Here is a 24,477-nt window from a genome sequence, read left to right as displayed (position 1 = left end):
CCAATTAAATGAATTAAATCAAGTAAAAGAAGTTAACGACGATTGGGGAAAAATCCCAATTTTTGTGGCCATCCCTAACAAAACCGCGGCTAATCCATGTCATATATATTTAATTATTTTATGAATTGTGCAATATTTAGGATGAAAATCATTAGAACTACATAACTTTTATACTGAAAAGTTAATAATTTTAAGAAAATGATCATAATTATATTGATTCAGCGCATAACGATGTAGAAAATCATAATTTTGTAGAACGTAAACAATGGTTAGCGTATTATTGCAAAATGTTTTGTATTTTTTGAATCAACATTTCCCGCTTTTTTCAAATTTTTGAAAGTCGTTAAGAATTATACGAGTTTAAAAAACCCTCTTTGATTATCAACAAAGTTATTAATAGGAAGCTATTTATAGGTGTTTATTTTCTTGTAAGAATTACTTCTCATTCATCTCCAATGTCAGCAATTGTTAAATATCTACCAATTTATTCTCAAAGTACGCAATAAATAAAAACAAAAAAAAAAAATAAATTGAGAAAAATTAAAGTCATGAAAAATTGATCGAATTAAAAAGCTTTCATTAAGAAAAGCTCAAGAGTCACTTGTCGTCGCGATCAATTTATATTGTACTCATCTTCTATTTCAATATTTTGGAAGGCAGCAACACGTGGTCTGTCATAAATTCTCTCATCTCATAGACCATTTGATTAAAAAGAGAAGAAAAAAAAGTCGTTTCAAGTCCAATGTGTAGTCTCGTCTTTCGTAGCCGCTTCAATTTCTAAATTACTCTCTCAAAATTTTATATTTTTCTATATTTAATTGCTCTTTCTCTCTCACCAAATATTAAAGTATATGATCGCTTTTTATATGCGCAGAAGCATCCCTCAATTTATTACAATTTTCCAATATATGTGCCAAAATGAGACAACACGAAGAGTCGAATATTCTATAAAAGTCCCTTGCTCCCAATGCCTTTAACTCAGTTTCTCGAATGACACGAATGAAAAATCAAGTAACAGTGAGCAAGCAATGTTTCAGAATGCTTTTCAAGCAAATCATTTACAAAATGGTGAGTACATGATGAAATTAATGATCAGTGCATAGTGTGAATGTGAATCAAATGTGAGAAACTCAATGATGTCTGTGAATGCGGACGTAATGAATAGTTACATCCAAAAAATGATGTAATAATTAGCTTCCCTATTGAAAAGCTAGACAGAACATACAAAACATGGACATGGTCGCACGACACAATGTCATGAAAATCGTGTGAGTTGGAAAAACGAGGAAATTTACGTGAAATCTATAAATTGCCTGCTTGTATACACAAAGTTATGCAAAATAGAAAAGAAAACGCCTGTGAAAAATTTTTTTTCCTCTTGCAAAATGCTTATGACGCGGTGATTTTTTTTTTCTCCGTTGGCAGTGAGTGAAAGGAACAAAAATTTTTTTTCTTCTTTTTCTTTGCTACTCTCAAACGGGAGGAAAATTATTTTTCTTGTAAAGTTGTGACTGTGAAAAGCGCATTTTTCCGGTATTAAATCATTGATATCTTAAATAACGGTCAAAAAATATTTGAAAAATATTCGTCGAAATTGTGTCTAACCTCACTTTTTCAATTCCTTGTTTTGGAAAGATTGTGATCTTTAATTAATTCTCTGGTCATTACAAGCTTAAAAGCACATAAACAGAGAGTTGACTAACAAACAGACACTCAGTTGGCAGCTTTTCCTTTAGAAAATGCGATGAAAATACTCAAAAATGTGCTTTTCATATTTTTTAAATGTGATTCATTGAATGTGTTAAGTTACACATTATCGGAATATTTATATCCATAATAAATACACTCTCGTAAGTGACGTGCAAGTGTTTATAAAAATTTCAAGAATGAATCGCGATGTGCGTACTTGAGATATCAAGGTACCGGTAAACGAATGCTTTTTATCCATGACCAAATCTACGTTCAAAAAAAGAATAAGAACCCTCTTGTCAGAACGTGAAAATGGAAATGTTATCTCCGTCCTTCATTTCTCCTTTAACAAAAAACTGTATTTCTCTTTATTCTCTCTTTTGCTTGCTTATTCCTCATATCATAATGCTGGTGCGGAATCACATGTGTGCTGATTTGCGTACAGCATTTTTACTAATTATTTACAAGTCACTGGTTCTTAAAAAGACTTAAAAATTAAGAAGAAGCTCACAAAATACCTCAAAAAATCACAACCATCTTTCCCCCATTCTACAATACTTTTCAATTAGATTTTAAACAGCTGTCAGTTATATACTTATCTCTCGTACTACTACATTTCTTCATCTTCTTGTGTGCGAATTGCTTGCATATTTGCGAGATGAGATAGATGTTAACGATATATTCACTGGATGCCAAGAGTCTTTGTGCAAATTTGTCATAAAAAAAATATTTAAATTGCTTTGTTTACTACGAAGTTAATTAAATTTACCATCACTTTGAAGACTTGTTTTCAAAATTGTCAAAGGACTAATCAGTTTAGCAAGACAAAAGAGCTTTCACGCCAGTGGTAACCTTTGATCTAGGTTCATTCATAAATCCTAATTCCAATAAACTCTAGTCTATAAAAAGCTTTATAAATTGTTCTAGAAGAAAATATTCAAATTACAGAGCTCACTGGATTATGTGGCATTACGTGCATCTCTATGCATCGCAATAAAATTCGTCCTTCTGGTATGAGATTATGTGCAAATCCTTGCCAATGTTCAATTGAGATGATTTTTTCGTAATAATTTCACCACGCGCCTGATCTTATCGAGCTTTCCTGAAAGCTCAATGATGTATAAATATCAGATACATTGTATCTCTGAACTGTCCACACTTCTCTCTGTTTTTTACAAGCTGTTCTGATAATAAATTCAATAACAATAAAACTAAATAAAATTATTATCGGCATGATGTGTACCAATGTGTACGAATTGCTTTAAATTGTCACCAAATGATATGGATGGGGATATTTAGTTGTGGGTGTAAATACGGAATGAAAATATAGGTCATGGTATATGTTTCTCTTATTTTCTAGAAGATAACAAACAGACGAAAAAAAGAGCATTTTTCGATTCGCTTGGTTTCCTACGTACCACATAATTTAATGTACATAACGCACATTTATTTAGTATCTTGTTGAAAAAGAATGTATTTTTGGCATCGAGAAGGTGGGAAAATAGAGTCAAAAATAATGAACAAAATCATTTATTAATGATAGCTGTCATTTTCTTTTATTTCTGACTAAATGTGATTGAAATTGTTGTTGTAAAATGTTCTATTTGGCATTAAATAAGCATTTCCTTTCAATGCATTGATTGATGGTGCCAAAGAGGCTTTTGAGAAGGCGTTTATTTGACACTTACTTCATATTAATTGTCCTTTTGTTGATCAATCATTAAATTGCTATTTCGATACATAAATTTGATATTAACGGTTTTTCGTTAAAATTTTGAATTTTATTTTTAGTAGACAGGCTGGTAATTTTTGGAAATTTTCATTTAAAAGTTTGAATTGAATTTAAGTGATCTCTTCTACTTTTATAATAGTTATAAATAGATTAAACGTTTGCGTAATATTACAGTTTGATACATCCTGATGTGGGAAATGTGAGAAAACAGGCTCAAGGTTAAATTTTCTAAATTTGTCAAAATTCATAATTTTTGGTAACATTCGTTAAACTTTGCTTGTTAATTTTAAATTCTTTTTAGCCGTTGAATTTTATTGAACGTAAATTAATAGAAAGTGAACGTAGAAAGTTTTTCAATGGAAGATTTTCTAATAGAAAACTATAGTAATAAGCCACAGGAAATAAATATAATGTCAAGGACGAAAATCCGTTTCAATCGATACCCTTGTAACATTAGCGCATTAATTAATGAGCACAAGACGTTAGTGAATGGAAAGGTGTGGAAAATATTAATCAAATTACTTTAGCGTAAAAATTAATTAACCATAATTAAATTAGAATAGGAGAAGCGAAATCAGTTGCTCGAGGAATCAAAAATATTTTACTTTCCCACGTTCAATGAACTCAAAGGCCTTCTTTGGAAATATGCCTACAAATATAAAAATATCACAAGTTTATTGATTGATTCAATGACAAAAAAGCTTGAATTTTTAAATTGAAAATTAAGAGAGAAAGTGAAGCGTCAAAAAAGGGTCATAGAAACATATATTTTTAAAATCAACTTCATACGTCATAGACATTGACATTTTTACAGTTCAACATTGTATGAAATGCATAGTGATAAGACTCATTTAATCTATCAGAATAAGTATCTTCATCAGCCATACATTTAATTGGTCAATTGTTCTAATATCTATTGGATTAATGACTTATAATTGCCACCATAAAAATGTACTTGTCGTAAAAAAGATAATTATGAAAGTAAACATTAAGTAATTAGGAAAATGTCAAATAGTCTTATTTCCAAATTTTCCCTTTTTTATTACATTTTAAAAGTCATAGACGTCATGAACAATCTTGAAAAAGGCTCAAATTAAACTGGTCGATTTACAAAATTAATTTTGATTTAATTCCAAGTAAAACAAAGGAATGAAAAGATCCGATGAGACTGTGCAAAATAACCATGAATCTTAATTGAAATAAATTCTTCGATTGATGAGTTCGCGTGCCCATAAATTAATTGAGACTTGTCATTGCTTCATTATAAGCGATATAAATTGTAAGATGAGAGTCCGGGTGAGAAGGAAACTGGATGACAGAATTTTTTGGAGAAACGTGAGCTTTTGAGAAAGTTAACTGTGATTTGTGGGTCGAGTTAATTAAATGGGCATTGGTGGATCGTAAAAGGTCTGATTTAGAAGCTCAATTTCATTTTGTTGGTGTTTTTTCATGTTACATAACAGGCTTATTTTTGGAACATTGAATGCTGAACTTTTACGGTTGATTTAGCATCTTTTGATAAGATACCTGTCGTAGATACATAATGTGACAAATATAAGACAAGAAAAAGCTCATAGATCACCTCAATTCAAGTATCCAAAACAGAAAATCCAATTAGAGTCCACAATTGCGTTTCTAAAGATTCAGTTATTTCAAGCCACACGAAATCATTAAGAAGATGAAAATCAGATTCATACAATATGAATGAGCACTTAGAAAATTCAGTCCAACAACCAGTTTACATTCCTTCTTCTCAACGAATTTCAAAATAAAATAAAATTCAACCTTTTCGAAGTCCTCGAAATCAATTAAACGATGAAAGAAAAGAACGAAACCACAAACAAAGACTTGAGTAAGAACAGAACTCGAGTAGTTTTATGTCAATAGCACACTCAATTTCGATTAGCTATTGATCGTTTGTAAATTATTGAAATCTGCTTATGATAAAAAACAATTTGGAAAGGCAATCAAGATACAGTTATTTAATTTGTCACGTAAGCCATCATCAGTTCAAGAATGAAGAATAGCAACAACAATAAGGCATTTCTTTTAGTAAGGAAAGCATGAGAGCACACGAGAAAAATAATAAAAACAGTAGTAAAGTGTAAATGTGAGAGAAAGAGTAAGGAGGAGAGAAGAGCTTTTTTTGCGGCTCGGCATGAATGAAGCTATTGGCTTTGGAAGCACATGAAGTAACACATTTTTCTTCCTTTTCTTGCCGGGCAAACGAATGCGATTGCGCTATATCATTGATTGGAAATTTGAGCGAAAAGAGAAACGAAAGAGAGGTGACGCATAATAAATTGTCGTGTACCTTTTCATTGTTCATGAATTTCCTGAACATCCCTGAACTTTTTGACTGCAAACTTTCATTGCACTTCATCGTCGTACCTTATTTATTTCTGCGAGAGGGAAAGGAAATGCATGCTTTTGTTTTGCTTTTTTACCGGGTTGCATAGAGACGTAGACTTTTTCTTCAATAAAAATAAACAAAAACTATTTTGATTTCCTCGTGTACTCGTGCATTTCCTGACATACCTAATGTGAAAATTAATTAGCCATTGAGAGCTTTATTATATTTCGATTCATTTTGACGATTGACAATTTGTGCAATTTTCACTTGTAAATGTAAATAATCATGTCTGAATTGCTTTTTACGGTCCTTAATTTGAGCCTTTAAGCATTTCCCAATATTTTCATTAAAATTGGACTTGTTATGAGTCATAATATTCATCAGATTATGAAATTCAAGATTTTCTCACAATAACTTAAGGCTAATTTGTGCGTGAAATGGGAAACCTCTGAATGAAGCCTAACAAAAGATCAACAATCATGGGAAGTAACTTTCTCACGCAGTTTAGATAATATTTTTCTTTAAGGCACAAATCTTTTGGACCATAATTTATTCAGAAAAGGTGAAAAAAGAGGAAGTAGAAGGTAGAAAGAACGCAAAAAGTTTGTTTATGTGATCATAAACTTCTTATCACTTTAAATAATTGCTTTCTATGCTGTCGACTGAACAACTAACGCTAGGAAAAAGCTATAAAATTCACTCAATAAAAATAGTTGTTGAGCAATATTATGACTATCATTATTCTAATGCAATGGAAATTCCGCAATCATCTTGAGCTATTTTTATACATTTATGAGCTGCTTGAATTTTTATCTTAAGCGCAAATTGTCAATTTTGATGATATGATGTTCATGTAGAACATAACCTTAAAATCTCAGAAAATTCCAAACAAGCATTAATCCTAAAAATTTCCAAATAGCATTAATTCCGATACAGAGATGACAAATTTCGATACCTGAGTGTGAAAACCGTAAAAATGTCAGTAGATTTTGCGTAGAAAAAGTTTTGAAGAGGAATTAGAATTATTTGGGATTAGTACAGATTTTAAATTAGAGCTCAGTCTTCAAAAACGACATCTGCTGATAATGGAACATCAATTTTGTGTGTTAAATACAAAATCCGATAATTATTCTGATCTGGGGACTTTTCGATGAAATCTCGATGGAATAATGTCAACATTAATCAGTCGACTTTTTGTTTTAAAAGGATGACAATTGAGGAACGAGAAATCGTCTAAGAGGATTAAGAATCGTCTATTGTCATTTGAGCTTCACATCAAGATCTCATTTTTTTGATGACGGTAATGAGTTGTTTGTCTCACCTCGAAGGTTATTTATTGTAAGTACTTCGGCTATTACTATTACTATTGTCATATCAATAATCGATCCACATTATTCATTTCTTGATTGAATGGATGATAAAGAAAACATTCGACACATGTCTCAAGTTTGGTATTTGCCTTAATATCATTAAATTTAGTTCATTTCAATGTTGCTATCTGGATATTCCAGCAATGTTTTTGTTGATAATATATCAACGGTTGTTTGATATTCAAATTTTATTTACAACTTCAAAATAGTTGATTTTCCATTTTACATAGTTATAAGCCCCTTCATTCTAATATTTAGTTTGTTTTCAATCTTCAAACAATAAACATCTTTTACATTGTTAAGCTCTACAGCAATCATTTTGATTACAGTAAATTCAGTATTTGAGGAAATATTTATTGTAAATAGGTCAAGAAAGCTATAATAACAACTCTGACTCATTATTTCGAGTTTTAAATATTTTCAATTTTTCACCACCAAATGATTTTCACATAAAGCTTCCACATGTTTCTAACTTAAAAGCAATGTGTTGCTTACGATAACGAGACATTTTATTTATGAGATACTTTTCGCGGAAACCTTAATTCCTACTTATGTTTTCATTGTGATGAATTTTAAATTTGTTTTACTTTCACGTCCGCCCTAGAAATCGGGTGTGTTTTGAAAGGTAATCCTTACAAAAACAGATGCAATAAGTAAAGCTAAAAGCACATTATGGATGACCACGACAGTGGCCATAATCGTTTTGAGAATAAACAAGTATAAAGTAAGTGAGAAGTATAAAACAGAGACAAATGAGTAAGTGAACGATAAAAAACAATAAAGTTTGGCAATTATCCCGGGTGCTCGCATTCATGAAAAAAAAGAAAGATATTTGTCAGCTAATAATAAAATACCCCGAGCATTTTAATAATGAACTTGACGCCGTATATGAATTTATATACTTTATACTCGATGTAATAAAAAATGATTTGAATATTCAGAGGAACTGAACCCAATTAATCATCATTAAAGTACAAGCGAAACAACGATCAAAATTATGAATAGAATTGATATGAAGGAAGTCGATAGAAAGTTTTTCGGTACATTTGTACTTGACCGCCAACACAAGATCACAGGTTATTTTATTTATATAATTTGCATCATGTTCTGCTACATTTAAGCATCACAGGCTGTAATTTTTATCCTAAAATGTCTAAACATTGCGATTAAGATCAAATTGGCGCCATTTTCACTGGGCTAGTGCACTAGTAATTTTTATTGAAGTATAAAATTGTTTTAAGTACTTTTAGAAACATTTGCTTAATGTCATGTGCAACTAGATTCGTTACATTTGAATACATTTCTATTGTTCTCGCTCGTGATCCTATTTGTTTCTAGAATGCATTGAAATTTGACACCATGTATACATTGTACGAACGCTTATCTAGCAGCTGAATTTCACGTTCCTTTTATATGAAAAGATGAATTGAATCAGCACATCGTAAATTTATTTTGCGAATTTCTTGTTTTTTCTGCCCATTCTGTTTGATGAGTGGGTGGGAAGAGTTTTAAAAATTTCATTGTGACGCATTTAAGTTTATCTTTTTTTACGTTCTTTTATATTATGAAATTTTAAACGATAAAATCTGCGATATAGCAGATATTAATAACTTCTACTACTTTTGCGATTATTCGGCAACTTTGTAAGTTTTAAATACTTGATCCAGTTTCTTTGTTTAACTTGTTAAGGTCTTTTGATGTCCTAGTCAAATCCCATATTTTACTGTAATTAAGATGATTGCTGCATTGCTTTTTAAAATAAATTTCATAAAAATGTTTATTGTTTGACATTTGAAATCAAAATAAATAAGTAATCATATGAAGGGGACTAACAACTCAAATAGGGGAAATCAACTGATTGCAATTACTTAGATAATTCGAATGTGAAATGGCTGTTGATCCTTCTGTTGATAAATTCTCAACATCTTCCTACAATATAAGACACAAATAAACTCTAATAGATATTTTAAGCTCGTTTTAACACAGTTAAAAGTTTTTATCAAGAAATCATGACTACAAATTAATATGAAAAAGATATGCAACTAAAAAAAAGTTATAAACCTAATTAAGTATTTCTACGTGAGTTATAACTTCATTATTCTCATGACTTTTCAAAACAACCCTTAATTTTGTTAGAATTAAGTTGATGAAAGATACTTTTTGACATTTATTCATTTCCATTTTTGACTGAAATGATTTTGATGAGCTTTAGAAAAAAGAAGAAGTCTAATTTTCCTTGCGGCAATACATAGAGCAGCTTTATTATTTAAGAAGCAAGCAATAAAGTTAAAGCTCTTTAATTATGGAATTACTTGAATCATCTGCTGAGATTAAATGAATTTATTAATATTAAGAAGAGTTTATAAGGTTTTTAAGAGTTATTTCCCTTTTAATCATCTTGTAAGATAATAGAGATAGCTTGAATTAAGTGTTTAAATAAATTGGGGATTATAATTTCCTTATTTTTAAGAATATCAAATTGTATACAATGACCATGCTATGTAAATGGTTTTTGGAAGAAGTAGAATTTTAAAATCTAAACTTACTTCCCGGAAGGCACGTGGTGTAGACGAAAAATATGGCTTGGATTAGTCGTATATACAAATCTTCTAGAGAAAAATCAATAAGAGATAAGATTTTCGACGCTTGCTGTGCTCAAAAGTTTATTGATCCTTCTAAAATTGAGAATTTTCTAAACAACAAAATTATTTTTACTATGCCGCAATCTTTTTTATCTTTAACTGTACAACAGAGCATAAAAGTTTGACACAATCTGAGATTTATGAGTTTAAATTATTAAAGTATTAATTAATTTTTATAATTTGTTATTTTAGTCACATATCGCACTTATGATGAATTTTTAATTTGAATACTGATTAGAAACGGCTGCGATTAATTGACCGTATGTGCTAAGAATATGGCAATTGTCTTTTAATATTCAAATTTCATTTGAAACTGCAATTAGTTGATTTTCCCCTTTTATAGTTGTTGATCCCTTCATGTAAATATTTTAGTCTGTTTTTAAACTCAGAAGAATAAACAAAATCATTATTTAAGTCATTTAGGAAGTTCTTTAATTATACTTATTTGTAAATAAGCATTGTTGTTTTATCTCCTCAACAATTTGTCAAGTTATTATCCTGATATTTGTGGAGCTTTCCATGAAATTTCAAGTTTATAACTAAAGATATGATGAGAAATCAGCCTATTCCGCTCAAACATTTTTAGCGATAAATCCAAACACTATTTTTAAACTTTTGTTGAACGTTAATAATCCCACATATTTTGCACAAGTCTCGGATGCTAAATTTCCTCATAAGAGATCATTAAACTTTATAATTCTAAATTGGTATGACAACATTGAAAAGTATTATATGGAATTAAGTTCATTTGTCATAGTTTCGAAAGATATTTGATAAAATTTAAAACCAGTTAAGCAAACACAGAATTTTTATGATCAAAGTTAAGAGATTTTGAAGGAAGAAGAATGATTTATTGATATCCGCTGTCGGTTTAACATAAGCCATTTGCAGATGAATTTTTATGAGTTTTAAACTTTGGTTGATTGTAGTCAATTAATAAAAAAATATTCGAGTGACGAAGGCATGCAAAAAAATTCTTACATAATACTTTGAGAAAATGATTGAGAATCTCGAAAGACGTTAGACAATCAATTATTGTGGATATATTGCCATCGTAATCTGAAAAGAAAAACCTCATTTCTGTGTGTATATATTTATTTATCTTTTTTTTTTTTGAGGGTAAAGCAAATTTTTCATCAACGCCACATGACACGTAGCATGAATCACATTATACCGCCTCGAGTATAAGAAGATGTTGTTTTTTTGCCCTTCCTTAATTCTAATTATTTGTTAGAAAACTGATCAACTCGAAGAAAATCACATGCTTAACTGACAGACAATGGGAAGGAAAAATTGAGTTTGAAAACAAATTTTTTCTCAGTTTAGATTTGCGGAGGCATTTTAGACATACTCGTTAAGTGAGATGAGCTTTCCTTTCTCGTGAGAATTTTAAAAAAAAGCCGAACATTTAAAAAAAATTTGAGAGGAGAAAAATTCAACAAAATTTTCTCTGATATCGATATATCCATTTACTTTAGTGGTAGACGAGCATGTGAGTATTTACAAAAATTATTATGTTGTACATGAAAATTGCTCACGTAAGAGACATTGTCATAACTCAATATACAAAACATACTGCTCCAAACTGATTCAATTTTCAAAGAATTTAACTTCATCTTATTTTTCTACATTCACACTGGTTCACAATTTTAACTCTCTTTTGCCTCCCATGTCACATGTCTCTGATCTATGTACATAAAAAAACTTATTTCCTCTACCAACGTAATCTTTTTTGCAAAAAAATTTGTGAATATTATAATGGGGTTAGGTAAAATTCAGACATTTAAGAGAATCTGAGTGATTTTTTGACATTTCGATGATCAAAGGAATCAAAGGTTACGGAATGGTCAAGCAAAATTGATATTTTTTTGAAAAAATATGGTGAAATATGTTTCGTTAAAATGTAACGTATTTTGAATATTCAAATTTCATTTTATAGAAGAGAATCTGAATAAAAATGTGCATTTCAAAATTTCTAATGAAAAAATGTAAAATACAGTACTGGATGTAGGTTGACGTATGCAGAACAGTAAAAAGAACTTTAATCTTTAATTCCTACTAGCCAGAACCAAGAATTCAATGGTTTTTAGGCTAAAAACTCAAATTTTACGAAATCACAATTTTCAAAATCTTTCGTTAAAAAATTTCAAAAATTACGAATCCGTTAAAAATTCAAAAATTATTTAACCGTTAAAATTTTAAAAAAAGTTATCAAACTAAATTCCTTAGATTTACGTCATTTGCTACAATAATAAGTTTTCACAACACGATGATGGTACATAGACAGCTATACACACATTTTTTTTCCTTCACAATATTTTCATTTCTTATTTTTCACGAAAAAAAAAGAATGAAGGAATAAAAAGAAGAAAATAATCTTTTTGAATAAAAGCAGAAAGTTTTAGTCGGGAAATTTTCAGTAGATTTTTGAGCGTTGAGTGAAATAGTTGTGAAAAAAAGAGGAAACAAGAAATAAGGCAAAGAAAAAAAAAGTGAAAAAAAAATATTTTGTGAATAAACATATAAAGACAATAAGATATAAAAATAGGGACTCATTAAATAAAAATTTTTATATTTGCTATTTTTATATAAACTATAAATCTGTGAAAAAAAGACTGTCAGTGTTGTCAAACGAGACTAAACTATTTACGGGACTATAAATCATATTTTTTTTTATTATTATTATTTAGTAAATAAATATATTGATAGACATTTAGTGATACAATTAAATGAGATGCGTGATACATTCGTACAAATATTCAAAGATAAACCTGAAACCAGCTTCAATTCAGATAGTTCACACAATAATGAAGGTCGAATATTCTTATTATTTTAATACTGATAAAAATTAATTTTTATTACTCCGCACACACGAAACAATTTATTTTTCTTTTTTCACTCGCAAATCACTGATTTTTTTGCATAATTTTCTTTTTTTATTAATTTTAATTTTTTATTTTCTCTCTCGACGTTGACATGCGGTTTTAACTACTTGTTAGAGCGCCATTTACTCACTCAATATCGTGTGCATAGAATATATATGTGATGTGAGAAATATTCATAATTCTTTAAATAGAATATCTTCAGTGAAAGTGTTTATAGTACAAAAAAGTTGAGAAAAACATTTTTCTTATTCACATTTGATCCTCAAAAAAGAAGAAATATCAGTTCTGAAATCTCGGTTTGTTATTGAATTCATAAAAGCGCACTTAATTAACGCAAAAGACGTAAACAAATAGTAAGTTGAGCGTGCTCGACTTGTAAATAAATTCATTAAACAAGATCATCACAGGATATTTTGCTATGTTTTTGTTGTGAAAACATTAAAAGCTGATATTCACGTAGACATATTGAATGAATTGGGGAGATTATTGCTCTACTTAAAGCTTAATTCAATTAACTTTCTTAGTTTTGCATAAATCCTTCATGCAATGAAATTTCAACGGACAATTTTTGAAATTTAACGAAGAAAACCATACAACAGTTTTCAAAATTCAAATAAAATTCAACGATTTTTCTCTGAATTTATTTAATTTTCACAACACAGCAATCTTTTCTTATTCTATTGTTCAAAATCTATACCCAATCATCCGAAAAATCAAATTATCGATAACTCGGAACAAACTTTTCCAATTATCTTATGATTGAGGCCAAATTCCAACAGCTTTCATAGCTGTATCAGAAACAGAAGCAAATTTTTGGATGTTTAGCTTATCAGATAATTAATAAAATTAAACAAATACAAATCCTTTGAAAATTCTTTGTAATTGAATTAAATTACCCAAAATTCACTGCTCAGTGTCGCCCAGACTTTCAAATTGATTCATCCAGTTAACGAGACAAAAAGAAAGAATTTTTCAGCACAGTAGCTTTGAAAAATTGCTCCCTAATTCGTTTCTTTTTTATTTTTGGATTTTCCGAGTCGCTTCATATAATCTAAAATGATACTGACTGAATGTGTAGCTCTCCCGCTCTCAATTTTTCATCATTACATATTTGCTTTATATACAATTTATTGTATATATTACACTATGAATGAATAACAGAATGAATGAATGGATGACGTGTATGATGATGCTCATATCATATAAATCATCAAAATATTCATTGAATTTACATTTTTTTACAGGACAAAATGGAGCAGTTAAAGATGTGTCAAAAAATGGATGGAACAATAATCACTTATCCCAAATTGACAGCGGAATGGCTAAAAATTCCACCACAAATTACCGTGGAAGGTCGTCCGAAACGACAGCGTCCGACCCATCTGGGGGTAAGAGATGATGAAGAAGAAATAAGAGCTTCTTTTAAGTTAATGGTAAACTTTTAAAATATTTTTATTAATTAATTCTCGCAACTTCTCCTCCTATTCTATGCAGCCAGGGGGATGCGGCACTCGATGGAGGGGACGGGCCCAAAGACGAATAACACTGTGGAACTCAAGAAGCGGATGGGGTTGTTCAGTGGGATTGCTCTAATTGTTGGAACTATGATAGGTATGTGCTTGATAAAAGTTCTTACTGCTTTTTGGTAATGCAAAGAAAACATCTGACAATTGGATCTTAAGTGCCTTTTATCAGAGCACTTAAGGGTGTTGTAAGCAGATGCGCACATAAAGTTCAAGTGCTTTTCACAGAAAAAATGTTCTTAATCCTGATAATTTCATTAGAAATCTCTTATAAGCACTTACCAAAAAAAGTAAAGTCTTCCTTACACACAAATAATCATGTCATTCTGGTGACTGGTTGTCGAATTATTGGAATTAAAAACTTTTTCATTTTATATCCAACAATTCAGGTTCCGGAATATTCGTCTCGCCAAGTGGTTTGCTTGTTAGGACAGGCTCCGTTGGTATAAGTTTCATCATTTGGATGGCGTGTGGTATTCTTTCCTTATTGGGTAAGTATTTTATATGCCTCAATAATTTCGTACACAAGACAAGTTCCTTGAACGATAAATGATGATATATTGTGGGCACAGCATAATGCATTTACAACTAGCATATCCGTAATATCATAGACGTGATCATAATCATTCATATTATCACACTGGGAAATGAACTAAATTCGTTATTGCAACGATAATGGCAGTAATGTCTCTTATTAACATAATCCTAACGAATTTGCATAACATTTAGATCTCTGTTATGTCAAAATAAAGCGCCATTTTTACTTCAATAGTAATAAACAGAGCAAAATAATAATGTTAAGCATCAGAAGTTTGCCTTGCTGTTAAAAATAAAACATTCATCTCAAGTCATGAGGAAAAAGAAGCAAATTCATGACAAAATGGATAAAGTTCTGTTGTTTTTACGAAAAAAAAATATAAATACACGAGCATGTGACATGTCCAAGAAGAAGAAAAACTCATCAACAAAAAAACTATGTATGTTGTCGGTACTCTCCAAATGAAATAAAGTCCTATTAATAAAGTGCGTGAGACTATCCCGAGCTTTTTTGCAACTCATATCTGTCAAGTATGAAAATATTTTTATTCAAAAAGCAAGAATTGTATTTTTGTTTCCTTTTTCTTCTACCCGTGTGTCACGAGTTTTTTTCATTTTTCTCACGTACCGACCGACCGACTGTGAGAATGAAGAATTCTCATAATTTGAGTGATTTTTCCGATTCTTATGAATTTTCAATATTGTCTAATGATCCACATCTTTTGAGTTATGTATTATGTCTGGCTTCTGAGACCTTTTTTTGCTGTCGCCTGTAGCCTTGGAAATTTGACCTTCCATAAAGGATATCCACATACGTTGAGATATTAAAGCTGGTGAAATGATCAAGGCTGATTGTAACTGAACATAATTTGATATACATTGTTCTTTTTTTCATCTTCCCCAATGCCTGAATGTCTAATTTAATTTATGCAGTTAAGCTACATAAGAAATCCTAGACAACAATGAAGGTTGACAGCTATTACGTAAATCTCAGCCATTTGTTTACTGTTTATTTACATGCATTTTTAATGAAAAATTTACACAAGTCTCTACGAATTCATAAACAAGTCATTTAGCAGATCGTTTCTGTTAACTTGATGTGTTGGTTAATTGAGTATGAATTTCATGCTTCTGATGAATTCAATTTGCTGGATTTTTAAAGATCCAGTACTGAAATTATGTGAATTTGATCAATTGTGAGATCCAGAAGTTGATTTGCAGTTTGATTGATACACGCTTTGATTTTATGGATCTTATTGGCTTTCTGAGACTATATCCCATAATACAGTCAGTAACTAAGTTTCTATGAACTCACATTTCTGCTTAATTACTAAAAAATATGATCTGTAAACAGAATCTTCAATTATTTACTCACAATGCCTTAACAAGAGGTTCAAAGTCTTAGTATTGTCTATACAATGAACCTCTTAAATTTTCTTTTGACTTAATGCCAAATAAGGTGACATGTGACAAATTATGCATACGCAAATTGATGGTCCAACTAATTATACGATCAGATTAATGTTGATGACAGTAACAACTGTATAATTAAGCAAGTCTGATAGTGAAACAATTAAGTGTAAAATAATATTAATAATGACTCATATATCCTATAATATACATGAAAAGAATTTTAAGATAAATATCAGTCATGTGCCCGTGAGACTTACTTCGAAGAACTCCTACAATGTACAGAAATATTTACAATGTTCGTTAACACTTTTACGCTATTAACGTCAATCTGTTACTTTTTTTTATCTATGTTGATGCTATGTATAGTAAGTAGTCTACTGTGACAGCCTATATCATTATGTACGTACAGCCCAGCTGCCTGAAAAGACATTGACATAATCATTATCAATAAGTATTTGAATAGCGAATTTATTTGCACATGGAACTAAGAGGTTTAAATGACGTGTATTATAATGATTGTTTATTTCCCTATCGTACATTTTGTTCTTGACCAAAGAGTATGGATTGAATTTTGAATTGACGTTAACGGAAAATTTGAATTTTCGTTAACGGAAAATTTGCAATTTTCTGGAAGTTTGGATCTTTTTCTGGAAGGTTTTGCATTTTTTTGGAAAGTTTTGCATCATTTTTTGGGAAATTTCGCATCATTACGTGGAATTTTTTTGTTATTTTATGGTTTTGCATCTTTTTCTGGAAAGTTTTGCATCATTTCTGGAAGATACAGTTTTTTTCCTGAAATTTTCAAAACAAAAAAGTCCGTTAAATTTCAAAAAATGGAATAATTTGTCAATCTATATTCACTGGACAGCATTCCCGCCTTCTTATTTACTAACTTATTTCTCATCACTGTCATTATTGCAAATATTTAAACTTATGCGAAGAATATGTATAAGAAGATAGCAAAATATTTATCTACGTTTTGATTAATGATGATGTTTTTTCTGCTATCATTCTCTGCCTATACATTTCATCTATTATATTTTTTAGCGCATTTTTGAAACTTGTTTTCAAAAAGGTAGCAATAATATTCGTTCGTTCGTTCGTTCGGTCAGTTCAGATCTCGAAAACTAGACATCGTAGAGAGCTCTAGTTTGTTTTACTAGTTCTATCTTATTGGGTTATCTCATCAAATCAACGCATAAATACTATAATTAACAGTTTTTCATTTTCATTTACAAATTTTTTCATTGTTTTACAGTGTTCTTCAATGTTTTTCGATGTTTTTTCAGTGTTTACTGAACAATGTTTGAATTTTTTTTGACCGTTATGAGTTTTGAATTATGAAAATCCGTTAAATGATTAAGTTCTTAAATTTTTGGAAGTTTTAAATGGATCTTGTTTTTAAGATCTGGAAGTGACCTGGATCTCACTGGATCTTGGTTTTTAGGTCTGAAAGTGACTTATTAATCAATTACTGATCGCTGGGACAAAAATGCGCTTAAGTCCCTCGGTAAATAACTCGAGGACTTTTGTAATTTTTTCTATAATAAAAATGACATTGAAAGTAGCTATATCAAAATTAATTGTATGATGTATATGAATAACAATTTTTGAGGATCGACATCAACAATTTCCCTTATCATGTCAATGGATCTTTTTAGAAATGTAAATAGACTTGACTCGTGTACGAAATTTAATTAATTCATTGCTTTCAATTAACATTCACAATTGTATAAAGAATAAATTAATTAAGATTGTTCAATTTTCTTGATATATCATCAGGTGCTCTCGCGTACGCAGAGTTGGGAACAATGAATACATCATCTGGCGCAGAATGGGCATATTTTATGGATGCATTTGGATCAGCACCCGCGTTTATATTCAGTTGGGTATCAACACTTGTTTTGAAACCGTCACAAATGGCCATTATTTGTTTATCATTCGCCCAATATGCCGTCGAAGCATTTGTTTCTGAATGTGATCCCCCATCAGTTGTTGTAAAAATGGTTGCCTTGTTGGCTATAGGTAAATATTTTCATCTCGAGGATATTGAATGGACATTTAATTATTTTGTTTTTCATTCTTTTCTATCTATTCTAGTGTGTATCTTGTTTGTTAATTGTTACAGTGTGAATCTAGGAATGGCTGTACAAAATATTTTTGCTACAGCAAAAATGATTGCTGTTTTGATCGTCATATGCGGCGGTGCTTGGAAGCTCTTTCAAGGTAATTCTGAATTAACTTAATTGATTTTTATTGTTTTGTTTACATTTTTTGTCATTTAATTCGATTAACAGGAAATACGCAACATTTGTCCAATGCTTTTGAAAATCCATCACCATCAGTGGGTGTAATTGCAACAGCTTTCTACACTGGATTATGGGCATATGACGGATGGAATAATTTAAATTATGTTACAGAAGAAATTCAAAATCCTAGCAAGTAAGACAAAAGATACAGATTAAAAATTCGGACAAAATCAATTAGCTGACAAAATTATTAATTTACTTAAATTTAGAAATCTACCACGATCAATTATGATTGCAATTCCATTGGTAACTCTGTGCTATGCACTGATAAACATTTCCTATTTAGCAGCAATGTCACCTGACGAGATGATTGGATCTGAGGCTGTTGCTGTGACATTCGGAAATCGTATTTTGGGAATGTTTGCATGGATAATGCCATTAAGCGTTACAATAAGCACATTTGGATCAGCCAATGGAACATTATTTGCTGCTGGACGATTATGCTTTGCTGCATCACGTGAGGGACATTTGCTGGATATCTTGTCTTATGTTCATGTCAGACGATTAACACCGGCACCAGGTTTAATTTTTCATTCATTGATTGCTGGTGCGATGGTTCTTTACGGAACCATTGACTCATTAATTGACTTCTTTAGTTTTACTGCTTGGATCTTTTACGGTGGCTCCATGTTGGCATTGATTGTTATGCGCTATACCAAACCGAATTATCCACGCCCATATAAGGTGCCAATCATCATTCCAATTCTCGTTCTTGTGATTTCTATCTACTTGGTTATCGCTCCGATCATTGACAAACCACAAATTGAATACCTGTACACAATTCTCTTCATTTTATGTGGTCTCGTACTTTATTTGCCTTTTGTTCGTTGGCGCATGCATCCCGGATTCATGAGTAAGCTAATGGATTTGAAATTTTGAGGTTAAATTTTCACATTTTTTGTTCTTTTTCTTCCAGATAAAGTGACAATTTTCTTTCAAATGCTATTCGAAGTTGTTCCAACAAACCACATGGCAATGTTTGACTAAACACTTACTTCATATGACAAATATCTAATTATATCTGAAATGTATCAGCTTCATGGCAAATTTATTTTTAAATGATAATTTTTTTTAGATCTTAGAGCTTCAAATTTTATTTTTATCATTAGATAATTGAGTTTAAATGATGCTCAAATGATGCATAACTTAATAAGTTTTTTTATATAAGTTATAAGTTGAAGCAATAAGTTTTTATTTTAAAATGAATTTAATTAAGAAAAAATTATGGCATTCAATGCATTTCATGAGATGAAATTTGCAGATTAAAATAAAAAAATACAAAAGAAACGTGTAGATTGAAAAATTAGAGACTTTAAAATTTTTAAACAAAAATTATCTTAAAATCGATGAAAAGTTACGTACATGTTAGAGAGATTCTAGAAAATTATATTGAATTGCACCTTACATTGAAGGATTTATTTGAAATGTGTTAGGTAAACACAGTAACTTAACTCTACTAGATGTTATATCCAATCAGATGAGATTTCTCTATGGAATGAGACAATTGAGGTACTACTTAGACAGAGATGGATTTAAAAAGAGATATTAAGAGCCAATTAATACAAAATAAATACAAGTTTGTAAAAAAAAACATGGAAATTTATTGGGAAAATAAAGATTTGAATAAAAAGATTTATTTTTAAAGAGAAGAAATCTAACTGGTTTTTGAAATGTGTCGATATTTAGTTATTTAACAGTTTCCAGAAATCATATAATTTCAAATCCTTTGATAAAGGAGCACGTGTTCAAGTAAAATTCTTTCGTTAAAAATTAACGGTCAAAAAATTTTTGAATCGAATTTCGTATAATTTTTTCGACAAATTTACTAGTAAATTATTCTCCCAAACATGACAATGATAATGTATTTTTCAGCAGAACTCTTGATCCTATTGAGTTTTACTTGAGAAATTAATACACAAATTATACAATATTGAAAATTTATTCCAGAAAATCACCAAAAAATGAAGTGTACCATAAAGTCGCAATTCCACATGAACAGACTCACATCAATATTTATAGTAATAAAATTTTTGGTAAACAGCAATAAACAGATAAAATGAGTTTTTTAGTTAAAAATATTACAAGACAGATTGTACGCAATCATCGTCAGTTTCTAATACAATGTAGTCAATTTGCAACTGATGGAAAGATCATCGATGAGATGACAAGGAAGAGTAAAGTCGTAGTTTTTATGAAAGTAAGTAAAATAAATTTTTAAGCCGAAAGAAAATTCATTTGAACATTATGAAATTCTAGGGAAATCCAGAAGCTCCTAAATGTGGATTCTCTAATGCCGTTGTACAAATTTTCCGAATGCATGGAGTTGATTTTGAGGCTCATGATGTATTGGCCGATGAAGAACTTAGGCAAGGAATCAAAGACTTTACAAGCTGGCCAACAATTCCGCAAGTATTTATAAATGGAGAGTTTGTCGGTGGATGTGACATTCTCCTACAAATGCACAAAGATGGTCAACTGATTGATACCCTATGGAAAAATGCTGGAATTAAGAGTGCATTAGCTGAGGAAGAGACAGAAGGCAAAGATGACAAAAAATAGTCAGTTTGAATGCGTAATAGAAGGATTTATTAATTGGGTCTTATAGATTGAGTTACAAAGCGATAATAAAAATAATATTATTAACCATGAGAAGTATATTTGTGTAAATAATATAGCACGTCTATAATAATATGTTGCATCTTTTAGTTCTCCTTTGCCTGGCAGGAAATATGAATTAGATCTCCATAAGGTAGCCTCACAAATGCACACTGGTTACTGAATTTCTTCTTACAGACTGAGCATAAAGTCATTTCAGTAATTAAAAAGCTCTTTGATTCGCAACTCATATTTTGTTCCTTTTGCTGTAAATTTTCAGCATAATACAAGCCTTTAAACATTTGGAACTTCCTCTTTTGTTCTAATTGATTGTGTAAAGACACTTCTAAGAATTTTTTCAGTCTAACAATTGGAATGTTATCGGGAAGAATCTGTAAGGAAACAGTAAAAAATTAATTAAGGAACAGACAAACCACAGCAAGTATACTTACAGTCAACACAGTATGTGGATTGACTCTCTTAGCGTTATTTTCAAGAACATTCAGTACAGTTTCAATGTCAGGCTGTAAACATTGAGGATGTAGCTTAACATTTCCATAGGGTGATACTGTTGGTGGATTAAGAAGTAATCTAATCAGGATTATGTAAATTTCAGTATAATTAGTTCCTGCTGAGCAGTAAACTTGATCACAATATTCAATTGCTTTCTCGACATCTCCAAGAATCTGTATGTAAATGGCCAAGACTTTCTCATGCTTCGAGAGCTTTCCAAGAACTATTGCACGTTCCTCAAACAGATCATCATATGGAAATTCAACAAGGACTTTATCTGCTGCATACTTGTTTGATGTTTTCAAGAAGTTAATTAACTTTTCACGAATAGTTTGTAGTTCAATCTTCTTTTGATAAACATTTTCCAAGTCTGGATCACTTTTGAGATTGAAAATCTGTTCCTTATATTGCTGAATTAGAATGTTGTGGAACAGAGGCTTAACTTCATTCCAAATATTAATTATGTGCTCTAAATATTGAATGACAAGTGATTTATGATTCTTAAGAAGGAAATCAAGGACATCAGCACGTGGCAAGTTCTCAACTTCCTGAATATCCTCAATGAAAATTTTCAATCCTTCTTGTGGATGTTCCTGAATGACAAAGTCAGCAAATTCAAAAATCAATTTCTTATGATCAGCACCAAGATGCTGCAAATATTGGATGATTCTTTCATATCCAAAATTTGGTGATGTCTTGAGCAATGTCAATGCTCTTTTATGCTGTCCTTTAACTTGATATAAAATAATTAATTCACTGAACTTTTTATATGATTTTAAAATCTTTTCTGATTCCTCCAAATGACAATTATTTAATCTAATTAATGATGATACAAAAGAGTCATTCGTCTCCAAATAGCACTTTAATAAGGTTGTGTCAATAATAGAGAGCAAAATTTTGGGATTTCGTCCAAAAGCTTTCGCATTTCCTTGAATTTTTCCAACTTGTGAACGAATTTCCACTAAATAATCAATTAAGGCAAGCAAGCCATTTTCCAAATCTTTATCAGTTAACTTTGGCATTTCCCTCATCAATTCCGATTCAACCATGGACGATGACATTTGTCTTGTAGGAACTTGTGGCTCACATGATGTTGGTAAGAGATCAGGGAATAATTTGATGACATTTGTTGGATCAGTTTTAAGTTTTGAGAATTCAAGCATAGCTTCACGGAACTGCTTATTAACGAACAAGTCATAAGCATATAAAGTTTGAATTTCATGAGTTATCGACTGCTTATCTTCTTCAGATTCATCAGACATTGATGTTAGTTGTAAGGCAAGGAACCATTTTTTATCCTGAAGTAAATTTTGACGTTGTGTGGCAATATCAATGCTCTCAATACACCAAAGATGAGAAACGGATGCTGCAAAAATCAATCCTTGCTGATTTATTCGTCCGTTAATTAAAAATCTTGCCTTTTGTAATTCTGGAATTGTCTGAATTAAATTATTCTTTTCTAAACCAGATTTGTCGAGTACTCGAATTTCAACAGAATCAGTCACTAATCCTATAAGATATGGCTGATCCCAAACTACAATTGTTGGTGGTTCTGACCATGTAATTGTCGGCAAAGACTTTCCACTCTTTGGATCTAAAATTGATGCCTTGCTATCAAGAGCCGATGCATTATTTTTAGCATCATCGGACGTTGGAATCGTTATTAAATGTTCATCTTTGACCACAGCAAAGAACTTTTCATTATCAATAAGCGAAACACATGGATCAATTGATCTTGATGAGCTAGTCGTTGGAAATAAATCTTGCTTCCTTCTTTTTTCATCAGAAATGTCAAAGAGAATATATTCTGTCTTATATCCAATGCAGATGTAATTTCCGGACCACGAAACAACTTTTGGAATGTCTGAAAGCTCGATGTCTGGTGCAAATTCAAGCAATTCATTTCTCTTCCAATAATAGAACTGTAACTTCCTTTTAACCGCTACACAAACTCTAACGACTAGACTTACTTGATCTGCAAATAATTATCATACTTATTAGTTGCTTAGTTTCTATTGGGATCTAATAATTTACCTGTTAATGTTTGAGTCTTCTGGACATCCATTGAGAATGTGCTTGCACCTTTGGTTTTAATAGCTAAATGAATCAGTGGAAAATTATGACGTGAAATATCATTAACAGATATTATGTTATCGGATAGACTGAACAGCAAATTATAATCCTCAATCACTTGAAGTTGCAAAATTGGTTTTTTGCTGAAATTCTTATCATACTGTAACAATTGAAGTTCCATTTTTCCTTCCAATGATTCTTGAAAGCAATATTGAAGTAAATGTCCCTGTCTGTAAATAAAGAAAAGATAAGAAATTTTGGATTTTATCAATTTTCAAGTTTCTGACCTTGTTCCAAGCAATACATTATTTCTGTATCCGGCAATTGATTCAATCTGTACCGATATTTTTGATGGCGAATGAAGTGTATATGCTTTATGCATCTTTACTCTTTAAATTGTAATAAAATATTATTTCTGATGATTTTTGTTATGATTTTCGCGAGCTTTCAAAAATATCCAAAGCTTATTTCGTCCAAAATAAAAGTTTAAAATTTTTATGACCGTTAATATTTTAAGATCCTACACAAACTCCAGCCTTTTCAATTTCCTTTTGAGATGTATTGGGTTTTTTTTAGATGAATCCATAATGGAAATAGTGGTGTTAAATCATCAAGTTAACAAAATTATTCCTAGAATGATAGAAAAGTCAAATGAGCTGTGAATATTTTAATATACCCCAATTAGAATCCGTGGCATGACAAATATAGTTTCTAATGTCATAGATCAAATAGCATTTAGCATGAACTAACGATTTATATATTTTTTATTGAAGAAATTGTATTATATTGGGAATCTTTGAATAACCCACGAAATGTGGGTATGTATGACTCATTTAAATATTT

General features: G+C 30.6%; 3 protein-coding genes across 5 annotated transcripts; 2 read left to right on the top strand and 1 right to left on the bottom strand.

Moving 5' to 3' along the window:
• The first annotated feature begins 915 nt into the window (after positions 1 to 915).
• Positions 916 to 20,096, top strand: sbm (L-type amino acid transporter sobremesa). Of its 3 annotated transcripts, none has more exons than XM_070645264.1 (9): positions 916 to 1,068; positions 13,916 to 14,059; positions 14,166 to 14,282; positions 14,584 to 14,685; positions 17,927 to 18,169; positions 18,245 to 18,370; positions 18,442 to 18,586; positions 18,663 to 19,306; positions 19,370 to 20,096. In XM_070645264.1, the coding sequence occupies exons 1-9, from the start codon at positions 1,029 to 1,031 to the stop codon at positions 19,438 to 19,440; spliced, it is 1,632 nt and encodes a 543-aa protein (XP_070501365.1). In that variant the 5' UTR covers positions 916 to 1,028; the 3' UTR covers positions 19,441 to 20,096. The 3 variants fall into 3 exon arrangements, with proteins under 3 accessions (XP_070501365.1, XP_070501355.1, XP_070501374.1); XM_070645254.1 differs by lacking the exon at positions 916 to 1,068 and adding an exon at positions 12,207 to 12,599; XM_070645273.1 differs by lacking the exon at positions 916 to 1,068 and having other exon boundaries at positions 13,963 to 14,104.
• A 393-nt stretch (positions 20,097 to 20,489) lies between these two features.
• Grx5 (Glutaredoxin 5) lies at positions 20,490 to 21,105 on the top strand. Its single transcript, XM_070645490.1, has 2 exons — positions 20,490 to 20,650; positions 20,710 to 21,105. The coding sequence occupies exons 1-2, from the start codon at positions 20,510 to 20,512 to the stop codon at positions 21,010 to 21,012; spliced, it is 444 nt and encodes a 147-aa protein (XP_070501591.1). The 5' UTR covers positions 20,490 to 20,509; the 3' UTR covers positions 21,013 to 21,105.
• On the bottom strand, positions 21,017 to 24,098 carry Vps39 (vacuolar protein sorting 39). The gene is made up of 4 exons (XM_070645481.1): positions 23,922 to 24,098; positions 23,596 to 23,864; positions 21,501 to 23,536; positions 21,017 to 21,440 (listed from the first exon to the last, which is right to left on the bottom strand). The coding sequence occupies exons 1-4, from the start codon at positions 24,014 to 24,016 to the stop codon at positions 21,156 to 21,158; spliced, it is 2,685 nt and encodes an 894-aa protein (XP_070501582.1). The 5' UTR covers positions 24,017 to 24,098; the 3' UTR covers positions 21,017 to 21,155.
• Between the last annotated feature and the right edge of the window lie 379 nt (positions 24,099 to 24,477).

Source organism: Chironomus tepperi, unplaced genomic scaffold (assembly GCF_022539635.2).
Source record: "Chironomus tepperi strain 1889 unplaced genomic scaffold, CSIRO-AGI_Ctep_v1 contig_33, whole genome shotgun sequence".
Lineage (NCBI taxonomy): Eukaryota > Metazoa > Arthropoda > Insecta > Diptera > Chironomidae > Chironomus > Chironomus tepperi.
Note: the sequence above shows the minus strand (reverse complement) of the source record. Positions and strands in the feature narration are given on the sequence as shown.